Source organism: Pithys albifrons, chromosome 5 (genome assembly GCF_047495875.1).
Source record: "Pithys albifrons albifrons isolate INPA30051 chromosome 5, PitAlb_v1, whole genome shotgun sequence".
NCBI lineage: Eukaryota > Metazoa > Chordata > Aves > Passeriformes > Thamnophilidae > Pithys > Pithys albifrons.
This window is the reverse complement of record NC_092462.1, coordinates 11,339,609-11,351,708: the sequence shown is the minus strand read 5'-3', so window position 1 is coordinate 11,351,708 and position 12,100 is coordinate 11,339,609. Positions and strand designations below refer to the sequence as shown.

At 38.7% G+C, this 12,100-nt stretch overlaps 1 protein-coding gene across 1 annotated transcript in view; it reads right to left on the bottom strand.

The window, feature by feature from the left end:
* Nucleotides 1-12,100, bottom strand: part of INPP4B (inositol polyphosphate-4-phosphatase type II B) — a 269,367-nt gene that overhangs the window by 82,980 nt on the left and 174,287 nt on the right. The window contains exons 12-13 of the mRNA XM_071555695.1: nt 9,456-9,560; nt 3,460-3,568 (exon numbers count right to left, since the gene is read on the bottom strand). Coding sequence (XP_071411796.1) covers nt 3,460-3,568; nt 9,456-9,560 — 214 coding nt within the window. The remainder of the gene's footprint in view (nt 1-3,459; nt 3,569-9,455; nt 9,561-12,100) is intronic.

Genomic DNA, 12,100 nt, shown 5'->3' with positions numbered 1-12,100 from the left:
GCCTTTCATCTGTCTCTTTTTCACAGATAAAAAACAGTATGTGAATGGGTTATAAAGCAATGGAATGGGCTTCAGATCACATACCATAAAGTATTATATTTTTCACCTGAAAGAAAAGCTTTTCTTGCTCTTATTTCAAATAATATTTTTAGAAATCCGCCTCTTTTTTTTTCCTTTTAAAATGATCTGCTTGATGGTATGAAATCAGAGAAGAATGGCAAAAATGCTGCATTTTTATAAATATTATTATACAATTCCTTCCACTCTTTTGTCTGCACAAAAATGTATATTCTTCATAAAACAAAACATGCCAGAACCACCTTCAGACACATATTTTCCATATTCTTCTCTATAAACTTTCACAAAACTTATGGCTCAGTCTTGTTTTGGTTTGGCAACAGCAAATGCTACCAGATATCAGTTCCTCTTGTCTGCTAATTCGTCCACAAGTCTAGCTTTGAGCAAGGATTATTTTGTGATATGCTGCCACTTTTGAATATTTCTATAAACTGTTCTAATAATCAGACTGAAGGTCAAAGGCACACAAGGCATTTTGTCATGTCTTAAAATCAACCAAGATTGGCTTAAGAGCTAATCTCTTCCCACATTGCCCTCTGTGTCTTCAGCTCACTTAGCCTAGAGCAAATGGCTGCTGAATCTGCATTTCTTTCTGTTCATTCTATATTCTGACTGTTATTCCAAGGTGTCACTTCAACCAGATCTTCAAGAATGGCTGCCCCCATTGTAAACCAGAAAATTTAAATTGTAAAAGCTGCCCCTGCAAATGCTGTGTGTTCTCAAAGCATCCTCATGCAGCTAAACAAACAGGAGCATGCAATATAATGTTGTTGCCACACTGAAATAAATTTCTCCGTGGTAAGAATGAGAGTGGTCCTTTCATGTATTTATTTAAAGTAGACCCACTCCTGAATATGACAGTGAGATCACATTGAGAGCTTGCATGCTCCTGTCTTTTGACTCATACAAGTTCTCCTAGTTGAACCAGAAATAAACCAAATCCATTGAGTTTTCTCTGAGTTGCACTTTGTAGGAAAAATGAATTTTGGAGTCTTTCTCCTTTCTGCTTCATGGGAATTCAAACACCAAGTGACCATCTCCTCAGGTCTGGAAAGCAATTAGCTGAAAACTGCAGTCCACAGTTCTCAGTGCACAAACTTAAGTTTGTTAGTCCCACCCAGGCTCTTCTTTTAGGAAGAGTCTGCTAGGATAGTAACATAGTTACCCTAGTTATATCATCTAGGGACAGGCTTTTGCTCTTTCAGGGTAATACAGAAACACAAAGCAAACTGCACTGTCACAGTCAAGGTGTGGTAAGCTGCCCTTGAAAATCTCCAAGACATGCAGAAAAATCTAAGCAGCAGGGCATATGTAAGGGGATGTGTAGGCACTTGAAATATGTGCAAAATGCCTTGATAAAACAAAATGCCTTGATAAAACCTGCACAAAGCTTTACCCAGAGCTCCTGAACACCATCCTTTATCAGCTTAGAGGTCTAGTGGAACAAGAGTGAATGAAAATGAGGAGAGGCTGTGCTGCAGCGAGTACCTTTTGCCATGCTTGCCTTCTGACACTGCACATCAGCTGAAGGAGTCTCACATACCATCTCCTCTCCCCTGTTACAGGCAACTAAGGAACAAGGGCACTGTCTAGTCAGTCCTGTGAGACACAGCAAAATGTGTTCTCCCAGAATGAACTCAAGAAAGACTAGTTCTCTTCCCTACATGGCACTTTCCCTTCTGTTCTCCAGTGAACAGAGAACAATTTGCCTCACAGCTATCCCCCAGTCTGGGAGGTCATGCATCTGCCAACATGGATATGCTGCAGGACCAAGCAAGTGAGAAACAGTTCATTTTCTGAAAGCTAAACACTGAGAGGGCTGGAAGTGTGAAGTTCTTTATATCACTTATGACTTTAAGTAATATAATAACTTACTAAACACTACTGTAACTACATTATCAAGATAATAAAGGAGAAGATACTTTAAGAAATGTCTTTAGACACTTTTCCTCATTGGAAAACATGTACTTCCTAGGCCTCCATATCATGGGGATAGGGCTGCCTATACCAGTATGCTGACAGCAGAACATTAACACAATGGGCAATGATGTGTCTTATGTGATCAATGATATTCACGTTTCACTGGCAAGTTTTGGCATCAGAGGCAGTCAGGGAAATGAAAGATTTTAGAAGATTTAAGAGGGGTTTTATGTTATAATGTGCAAAAACTCTCCACAGTGATACAGCTTTCAAAGCAAATATACCTGCTGGAGTTTTTTTGATTTTAGTATTGATGCCAAGTGCTATTCAACCTAGAAGTCAACAGCAGATTTTTATAATTTTCCTTTTAATTCTTTACAATATTGTACCTATGAAACTTTTTTGAGCATTGACTATAATGGCATTCATTTTCTATGGAGCATTTTGAGGATTTAGATCAGAGAACTTCCTGCTTCCCTTTCAGATGCTGTGACACTGAGTGCATGAGGTTGGCACTGTGAGTCAAAGCGCTGAGCAGTCACAGCTATGGGTGCTGCCAGGGACAGCTGTGGCTGCTCAAAAATCTTAACAGCCATAGCAACAAACACAAATACATCCAGTTCTTAGTTAGCAAATATGTAACTAACACTTCTGTGCTCTTCACCAGTTAACAAAGCACTTGAGTACAGCAATGAAATTAAACCTTTATTTTGTTTAGGTTTATTCTGGCTTTCTGAAGAATAAGAGCAGTTACTTACTTGACAGGTGTAATAAAAACATTTTTTCTCAACATATGCCCAGGACTGTCAGAAATAAAGATGCTACTTGAAGCTACGCTTTCTGCATTGAAAAATTGCCTATAGCTACATTCTTCTTAGCACAACAATTACCTAAGAGATATGTCAGTCAGAACAGCATGTTTTCAAGCACTGATATGCCTCAAGCTTCCTGAAATATGAGGGGGTGGGGGTGGGAAATCAAAGTTTTGAATCAAAGAATCATTAAGATTGGAAAAACCCTCCAAGATCACCAAGTCCAGCCTTTGACTGAACACCACCATATCAGCTACACGATAGAACCAACTGCCAAGTCCAGTCATTTCATGAACGCTTCTAGGGCCGGTGACTCCAGCGTTTCCCTGGGAAGCCTGTTCTAATGCATGACAAATTTTTCCATGAAGAAAATCTTCCATATGTCCAATCTGAACCTACCCTGGTGCTGCTTGAGGTAATTTCCTTTATTCAAAAGAAATCTTTGCACTAAAAGTAGACTGTGCTTCAATTTTGTAGTCTTGCAAAGCGGGGATGATAAAGAAAATACTTTACAAATGCAATGGCCAATCCTACTAGATTTCAATCTTCCATGCACTGAGCAGGGTAAATTGTTTTGGTTTTCAGTGAGCTCATAACATTTTAATGCAACATTAAAGATATTTTCCTTGCTGCTTGAAAGAATACTTACTTTCTTCTTTCTGCCTCAAATTTACTCAGCAGTTTGCGGAGCCCACCATTCTTAAATCCTTGGAAATGCGCTGCCGGGGCTCCCACAGTGATGACGTCATACAGAGCATCTGGAACGGGAGCAGACACAGAGATTTGAACGTGCATATTCCCAAGGCACGGGAACACTATGACATCTACTCTACAAAACGTGGGGACAAGAAGTCTAGATTATATGCAAGGAATAATTGATAATCCGTGTCTCTAGGAGGCCCAAGAGCTAATCAATCTTTCCATACAGCCACCTGCACACCTGAGAAAGTTCATCTGATTTATGGCTCCATCTAAATTAGACACCGCAGTGTAGAACAATATTCCAGCTCTGCAGTTTACAAAGCTGCCAAGGAAATTGGGCCTTTGTGTATTTCACTTTATTACCCCTTTCGTTATTTAACTTGTAGTCATGTTGAGATGCACAGATTCAAGCACTTTAGAGTCAAAAGAGAGCATTATGATGGAATAGTCTGACTCTTCGAATAATAGAAACTACAGAATTAGAACTAATGATTCCTGCATCAAGCGCACGTCTCCTGGTTGAGTGAAGGCATCTGATCTTGATTTAAAGACTTAAAGTGACAATGAATTCACTGCAGTCCCAGAGAAGTCAATTAGACTAGTAAAAATCTCTACTTTTCTACTTTGGACTGGTTTAGATATAATGCTAATGGACTTTCAGATATAATGCTGTTTATTGCTAAATTGAAGAGACCCACTCTATGACATACACTTACTTTTTATATATATTTATGAACACTAAGTCAGTAGTTTTCAGATGAAAAGCTACCAGAATAGGAAATAAACTATGTTGCTGAAATTCTTGCTGAGACAACAAAGGTGTTGTTGCTGTCTGTATATACCTGATGTCTTATGAGATATGGGATGAAATTTTTGTGTGGATATATGCTTACAGAACCAGAGATGAAACCTTTTTAAAAAGAGCCTGTCATTGATTGTCAGTGCAGACATGAAGATTTAATCACATTCCAAACCACAATAATTATTTCTTCAAAGTTTAAATTTACATTTGCACTAAGCAATACTTGTTTTGTACCCAAGCTTAGTGCAGGTATAAAATTACAGTTCAGAATGCCTCATTCTTACAATGTAGTTCTAAAGGAAACATGAAAGGACATTTTTTGTGAACTGTTTTATTCATCAAGGAAGCTTGCTATGTAAATTAAAATCTAGTCCTCTCTTAAAATAGAACTTTTCTTGCATTCTGATGATAAATATCCCTAGAAGCAAGAACACTGTACAAATGATTCAGTTAATGAACTATGCTTTACTTCCAGAGCTGAATCTCAGAATGTATTTGCTCAAATTGATTTGAACTCTAATGAATTGGTGACTCTTCAATTTCCACTTAAAAGGAGAAGTGACATAATTTCATTAGCCTAAGGTGAGCTTCAAGATTCTTAAATAGCCCATGCTTGCAAGTCTTAATAGAGATTTATCCATAATACATAATCTTGGGCTATTAGAGCTCCATCAGTACTTGACAATAAGTAGTTCTTCTGCTTAAAACAATAGTGGCTTGAAACCAAAATAAGAGATGAACTCATAAAGTTAACTGAATAATGGGTTCTGAATATGTTTACAGAAACTATGGGTAAATATTTACAAGTCTAACCCCTGGTTCTGGCTCTGTTTTAAATAAACAGTGACCCTGTTTATAGTTACTTTGGAGGGGGGATTCACCCCCCTTTCATTAAGCCTGTGGCCTCTTCTCAGTATGGTCACAGAGCAGCTGTTTGAGGCACAAACACACCCAGCACAGCTGAGCACCCACCTCCTGCAAGGGAGCACAGAAGAGTGAGGATGGCAAAGGAGGAGGAGGAAACATCTATGGCTCTGATGATGGGCACAATCTCTGTGCCACTTTGCAGAGCACAGTACAGTGCAGAGTGCTGTGAGGCTTGGATGGAATGGCTTGTGACATGCTCCACTCACACATCAGTGCAGCTCCTTGTGAAGGACGTGCAGGGTCAGCATCAGTACACTGGGACAGAAGTGCCCCAGTAACTCACAGTATCACCCACTGCAAAAGCAGCCACTGCTGACATCCCTCTGCAGTGAAGGCAGAGCCTCAAATGCAGCAGAAAGCCATAGGAGCTGTGTCATACCATCAAGCACAGCTCAATCTTGAATTTGAAACAAACCTGCTTGCCTTCACAGGAGGCAATCAGTGTCTCATGCTGGCCAGATGCAAAATAAAACTCATTTCAGTTCACTGAATTTATTTAAAACAAGCACACAATATATAGAATCATAGAATCAGTTGGGTTGGAAAAGACCTCCGAGATCATCAAGTCCAATCCTTAATCCAACCCCACTTTGATTACCAGATCATGGCACTCAGTGCCATGTCCAGTCTCACCTTAAAAACCTCCAGGGTTGGAGAATCCACCACCTCCCTGGGAAGACCATTTCAGTGCCTGACCACTCTCTCTGTAAAGAACTTCTTCCTGATATCCAACCTAAACCTCACCTGGCAGAGCTTAAGCCCATGCCATTTTGTCCTACTGTTGGTTGCCTGAGAGAAGAGACCAATCCTCACCTGACTACAACTTCCTTTCAGGTAGTTGTAGAGAGTGAGAAGGTCTCCCCTGAGCCTCCTCTCCTCCAGGCTAAACAACCCCAGCTCTCTCAGCCTCTCCCCATAGGACTTATGCTCCAGTCCCTTCACCAGCCTTGTTGCTCTTCTCTGGACCCGCTCCAGCCCCTCAATCTCTTTCCTGAACTGAGGGGCCCAGAACTGAACACAACACTCAAGTGTGTAAACAGGGACAACAGCAGAGCTATGCCAAGATATAAATTTAACTCCTGTAGTATGAACAGAGCAAAATGTGATGTTTATCAAAGGATAGGGATACAGTCATCCCATATGGAAACCCTTTTTCTCAAAGCTATTCCTACTGAAAGTTTAAACAGACAGGTACTTTCTCTTCCATGTCAGCACCCATCAACAACTCAAATCAAAGCTCAGTAAAAGTCAACCTGTTATTGAACATACAAAAAACCCCAAAACGACATATCAAAGTGTATACACATGACATGTGGGATTAAAACCTCTCTTGCATTGCCAAAATGAAGACATCTCAGAGTGTAAGGGTTAATGACAGCTTTATGGCTCATCAGCTTGCTTAATGGCCACCTCTGTAAATGTTTACATGCTTTGTTTTATTTCCCCCCTCCCCTGTCAGTCTCCTCCTTATATTCCAGGTACTGTTTGATATACACCAAACAATGCATGAGATGAGAGAGACCAACTTGATGCCAAAGTACTGCCCACTCCAGACTGATTTAGCAATTGCTAAAACCTGTGCAAACTGTGCATATCTAATACGAGACATAGTGAGCATTAGTTAAATTACTAAGGGAGAGTTTTATAATTCAAACAAAGTTCCAAATTTGGAAGACAATTTTTAAATTTATCTCTTTCTGTACCTTTTTTGATTATGGATTAACCATGTGCCCCAAGCAAAGTGGTTTTGAAGAAGGAAATTAACTTTCCAAACTTAAGTAGTGTAAACGTTATGGGTGATTAAGGAAGTGGACTATTTCAGTCCACATATTTTTATTCAGTAAATAAACATACAGTGTTCTGTTCCAAGAGAGGTTTTCTTGAAAAGACATAGTATAAACCTTTTGGCCACCATGACAAACCTAAAAATGCTTTTGAGTTAACTAATTATCTTGAAAACATTAACTGAATGAAAATCTGTGCTGTCACATTATGTCACTATAAATCCCCATCTTGTTAAAATGTTTGGAGGCATTGTTGTTCAGTAAAAGAAATAACAAAATATTGAACCAATACAGTGTCCAACAGATAATTGGAAGTCCCTGTGTTCCAATTTGGAAGTGGAAGAACACCAGCCTCACACAGTATAATACTCCTATAATCACTGTTTGTACCTACTGTTTTACAATCTGCTTAGATGCAGAGTGTATTAATAAGGCAAAAACCTCACAGAGTGTAATTTCTGTGTTTGTACACTGGCAGCAAATGTAACAAAATTATTCACTGTGCTATGATTTGGCCATATGTATGTATCAGTATATTTTTTATCTGTCAAGGATGCTGCTAAAATTATATGCAAGCAGCAGCAACAGAATTCCATATTAAAAAGAATCATAGAGGGCGTTACAGAAGATTATCCCCATTCCCAGGAGGTATTAGAAGTTTGCAGTATTTTCAGCAATATCAGTAGAGATGCTTTCACTTAACACTGAGCAAATGCAGAGGGTGGCACTGTATAAGCTGATTCAGAAACCAGTGGTGCTGGTCCATCATGGCTTCCTAAGAAATAGGATATATTAAATTTAGAAGTAATACTGTCCTTAATGGAAACATGCAACTCACATCACCTAGGCTGTTGAGTTCACCCCAGAAATCTCCAGGAGGAAATGTACTGTGTTGTGCTCTATCACTCTTTCTTGTGGCAAACCGAGGAGGGGCAAAAAAAAAAAGCCACCTTAAAACTAGGGAGTTAAGACTGCCTTTTACAGCACACTGACATTATGGATCACAATGAAAAATGAAGCTGATGCCCAAGTAGCACATGAATCTTACTGAACACTGTGCAGTGTGGCAGCATGAATCATGACAGTATTAGTTCTGCACTGCTACAACAGAGGATTTTTAACCATGTAGAGGTTACCAATACATTTCGGTGAATATATATTCTGCATACCCTTATTTGCTTGGAGTGTCATAGGAACAATATGAGCACAATATCCCTGGAATTTATTTTTAGAAAAGAACATCAAAGTAATTTAGTTAACCACTCCTTAGTTTTCCAATATCTGAAGTCAGCATCCAAAACTTGCGACTTCAGAAGATGAGGCAGAGAAACCCCTTGCACAGCTTTAACTTTGATTCCTAAATTTCAGCACAGTCTCAGGACTTCTGATCAGTCTGAGTGGCAGGATGTCTTGGTGCAGGTTTTGGAATTTGTAGAGAAATGTGGAGGATGAGCAAGCTGGTCACTTCCTTGAGCTCATGATTCCCCTAAGTGTTCTCCTCTCTAAGTGGGGACCTCAAATAAGTACACTCAGTTGCTCTAGAAATTTTCCATATAGCAGGCAAAACTGAAAAACCTTGGTTTTAGAAAGAGGTGCTCAGGCATAAGAGAAGGAAATTAGAAAATGAAATCAAGCCCTTCAGGAAAACAGATAAATTCCAGATACATACACACACAAAAAAAAAAAAAAAAGGCAAAAAAACGCCCAACACATAGAAACTTTATAGAGCCCATTAAACAAAGTGAAAAATCAAATGCTTTAAGCCCATATAGCAGTTCAGACTTTTAAATAATGAATTTGGAAATTTGATTTTGATTTCATTAAAAAAACCCCAAACAACAGCTACCAAAGAAACAAAAAGCACAAGCAACAACCTAGTCATACAACCCAACTTTGGTATCAAGCCATACTCCATGAATCTTACAAACAAGCTAGTACTGTACCAAAATTCACTGATTGGCAAAACACACACACAACACAAAATGAACCTCAGAATTTTCTTTAAAATTCATTGGGATATTCTTTTTTCCACAACATTCTTCCAAATCCATGTAAGTCCAAATTGCACATAAATTTATCTCAAAAAAAATCCCACAACAATTTCACACTATTACTTTCCATGTCTTTTATCTGTAGCATTTTTATGTCCCACATCCAAAGTTTAGCAAGACTGTTGTCAGCATTCTACCATGAAGTGAAAAATTCAAACTAACTGTGATTCAACTCCCTATAGAGCAAACCTTTCAGTTCACTTGTGGTTTTAATTTTCACCTGAAAGCATGTCAACCTAATGGTCACCACTGAAACTGCATATGTAATTACACCTAAAAAGGGCTAAAATGGAAGCCATGCCCCTGACTTGGAAATTGAGCTGCATTTCAAACACTGCTTTGTCATTCTTGGGGAATTTCTCCACAGAACACACTTTACCTTTCAATCGAGGACTATGCACGTGCATTCTTTGCAGATGAAGATTTATTGGGATGAATTCTAGGGTTTTTTCTCCTTTGCTACAGCTTGATTTGAAGGAAGAACCTGAAAAACAAAAGTTTAAAGAATCATTATCTTAAGCACACAGATGTTTCATCTCCTTTTTCATGCGAGGACAATACTTGTATGTTAGGAGTCTCCTTTAATTTACTTTTAATGTGTAATTGTGTATTAGGAGATGAATGCTTCACTAACAGAGTCTCAGCATGTATCCTTACTGGAAGCAACAAACCAGCTTTTAATTCACTGAACAATCTAATTTTTTATTCTCGATGATAGATATTTCTTCCTGCTGTCTGAAGTCAGTCTGCTGGAAACAATGTCACAGTTAATGTTTATTCTATGCTAAAAACACAAGGGTGCAGAGCAATGATGGCATTACATCTTTGCCAAGGAACATTTTTTAATTCAAACAGAAGTATGGTATTGACTGAGCTATGCACTCTTCCTAGAAAGCTCAAATAAAGAAACACAAACTATCTAAAGGAAAGCTATAACTTAATTTTCTCTCTAAAAAGCCAGTATTACAAGAAGCACAATGCTTTGGGTAAAGAGAAAAAGATGAATCTGGCTGTGTATTTCAAATGCATGAGACTATGGGTACCTCTGTGGTGACATAAAGCAATATAATTAAAGTCTGACAGTATGAAATCATAATTTACCTGGAGATCTTTGATATAGAATATATATATAAAAGGATGCCTAGGCTGCTCCCTAAGCTTAGTAACTCAAAATAAAAATTTAACAAAGATAAAGAGCAAACATAGGAAGAAAAGTAATTGACAGGAGCCAAAGTTTCAGCTTAGACAGGAACCCTGGGGCTGCAGAGTGAAACCAGGAGTTATTGGTGATGCAGTGGGACACCTGCACCTGCAAAGCACAGAAGGACAATTAGGGGAGTGCTGAAGGGAACTCGAACTATCAGAAAAGAAATGAGAGCAGTGCAGGCAAGGAGATCACATGTAATTAGGAAGGAAAAGAGAAAGGGGGCAGATTATTCGTGAGAATTCAGCTGAGACCAAGATCAAAGCTTAAGGAATGATAACTGAGACAAGGAGACACTGGCTGCCCAAGAGGAGAATACGACAGCAGATTAGAATGGACCAGCAAAAGGCTAGCAGGGAGAAGAGAAGAGCCTGCTCTCAGGATTTATACTTTTGTCCTGAGCAGGAGTAGAACACATGCAGCCTTGCTGAGTCTTGTTATTTCTCTTTTCAGGCAAGACCTGAGCAGCAAGTAATCCCTCCCATCCAGTGCCAGAAACCTGTGGTAGAGGAAACATTCACCTGCTATCAATTATCACATTTGCTCAGGTATGAGACCCATGAATCTGCCACTTTGCCAGTAGCATCCACACTATAAAACTAACTTGCAGACTAACTAACTTGCTAACTACCTAATCTGCCTGTTTTTAACTAACTTGGTAAGTTGTATTTAAATACAACTTTTTTCAGTAGTTAAATACTAAAATAACTACTTTCTCTCTATTAAAACAGTTATTGTTGTTGCAAGATTAAACTCTTCAAAGTTTGGGGATACCAGAATATAGATGCAAGAAAGAAGAGGAACTGTGAAATGGACTTGAGTAACATATCACACACCAGCTTTTCCCAGTTCATTGAATGTTTAGTGTCTTTGCTGCTCACTTTAGAAGCAGTGATTCAATATTTTTTTTCCAACTTTTACTTCAGTATCTGGATTCAAACATATTGCTAAAGCCTCACACAAAGCCAGGATTATTATTTTCCTCAAACCCGTCTACTGTATGTGCAACAACAGTTTCTAAGGGCTTTACAAATATTTATAGAATAATTTTAACCGGATGAATAAAAGTTTCACCCATCCTAAGGTCAAAGAACAAGCATTTAAGAAGCAATGCATCAATATGAGATACGGAGGCTTTCATTCTGCAGAGTATGTTTATAATTCTGTATCACATTCCATTTTGGAAGAACAGCTCCCACTGAGCTGAATTACACCCACAAGTACTGAGCACTTCTGCAAAACAGCTTGTGCCTATTGCCAGGCTTCCAAAAAGAACAGCACACACTAACCACTTGTCAAGTCTGACCTGCCTAATGCCAGATAGGAACTTGGTGGCAGAGGCAGGGACAGTGTCCAGTTCTCAAGAGCAGTATTCAATTGCTTTAACCTCAGTTGTCTTTTTCTCCTTCTAGGGCTGGATGAATAATAGATGTTTCAGTCTGATGACTGAAATGGAAAAAAAATAAATGGGAAGGAGGGAGATCATTTGGTCATCATTTCAGGTCAAACTAAAAGAAATAGACAGTGTTTCAAAGTTCTACTCCCTCCCAATATTACCAAATCTCTGGTTTAGATTCACCTGATTTTTTTAATGTTGCTTTTATGGATTCCTGGTATGTTTTCCTTAAAATAAGAATACTTTGCAGTCTCTAAAATTAAGTCCTGAAATGTTCAGGTAAATTTTTACACAAGAAACAAGATCAGGGGCTTTCCAAATATAAACAGGTATTTTACCAACACTTTAGAATGGGGGAGAAAAAGGGTTGTTGAAGAAATGGGATTTAAGCATGTACCTGAGTGCTGGCCTCCTGGCTATTTCT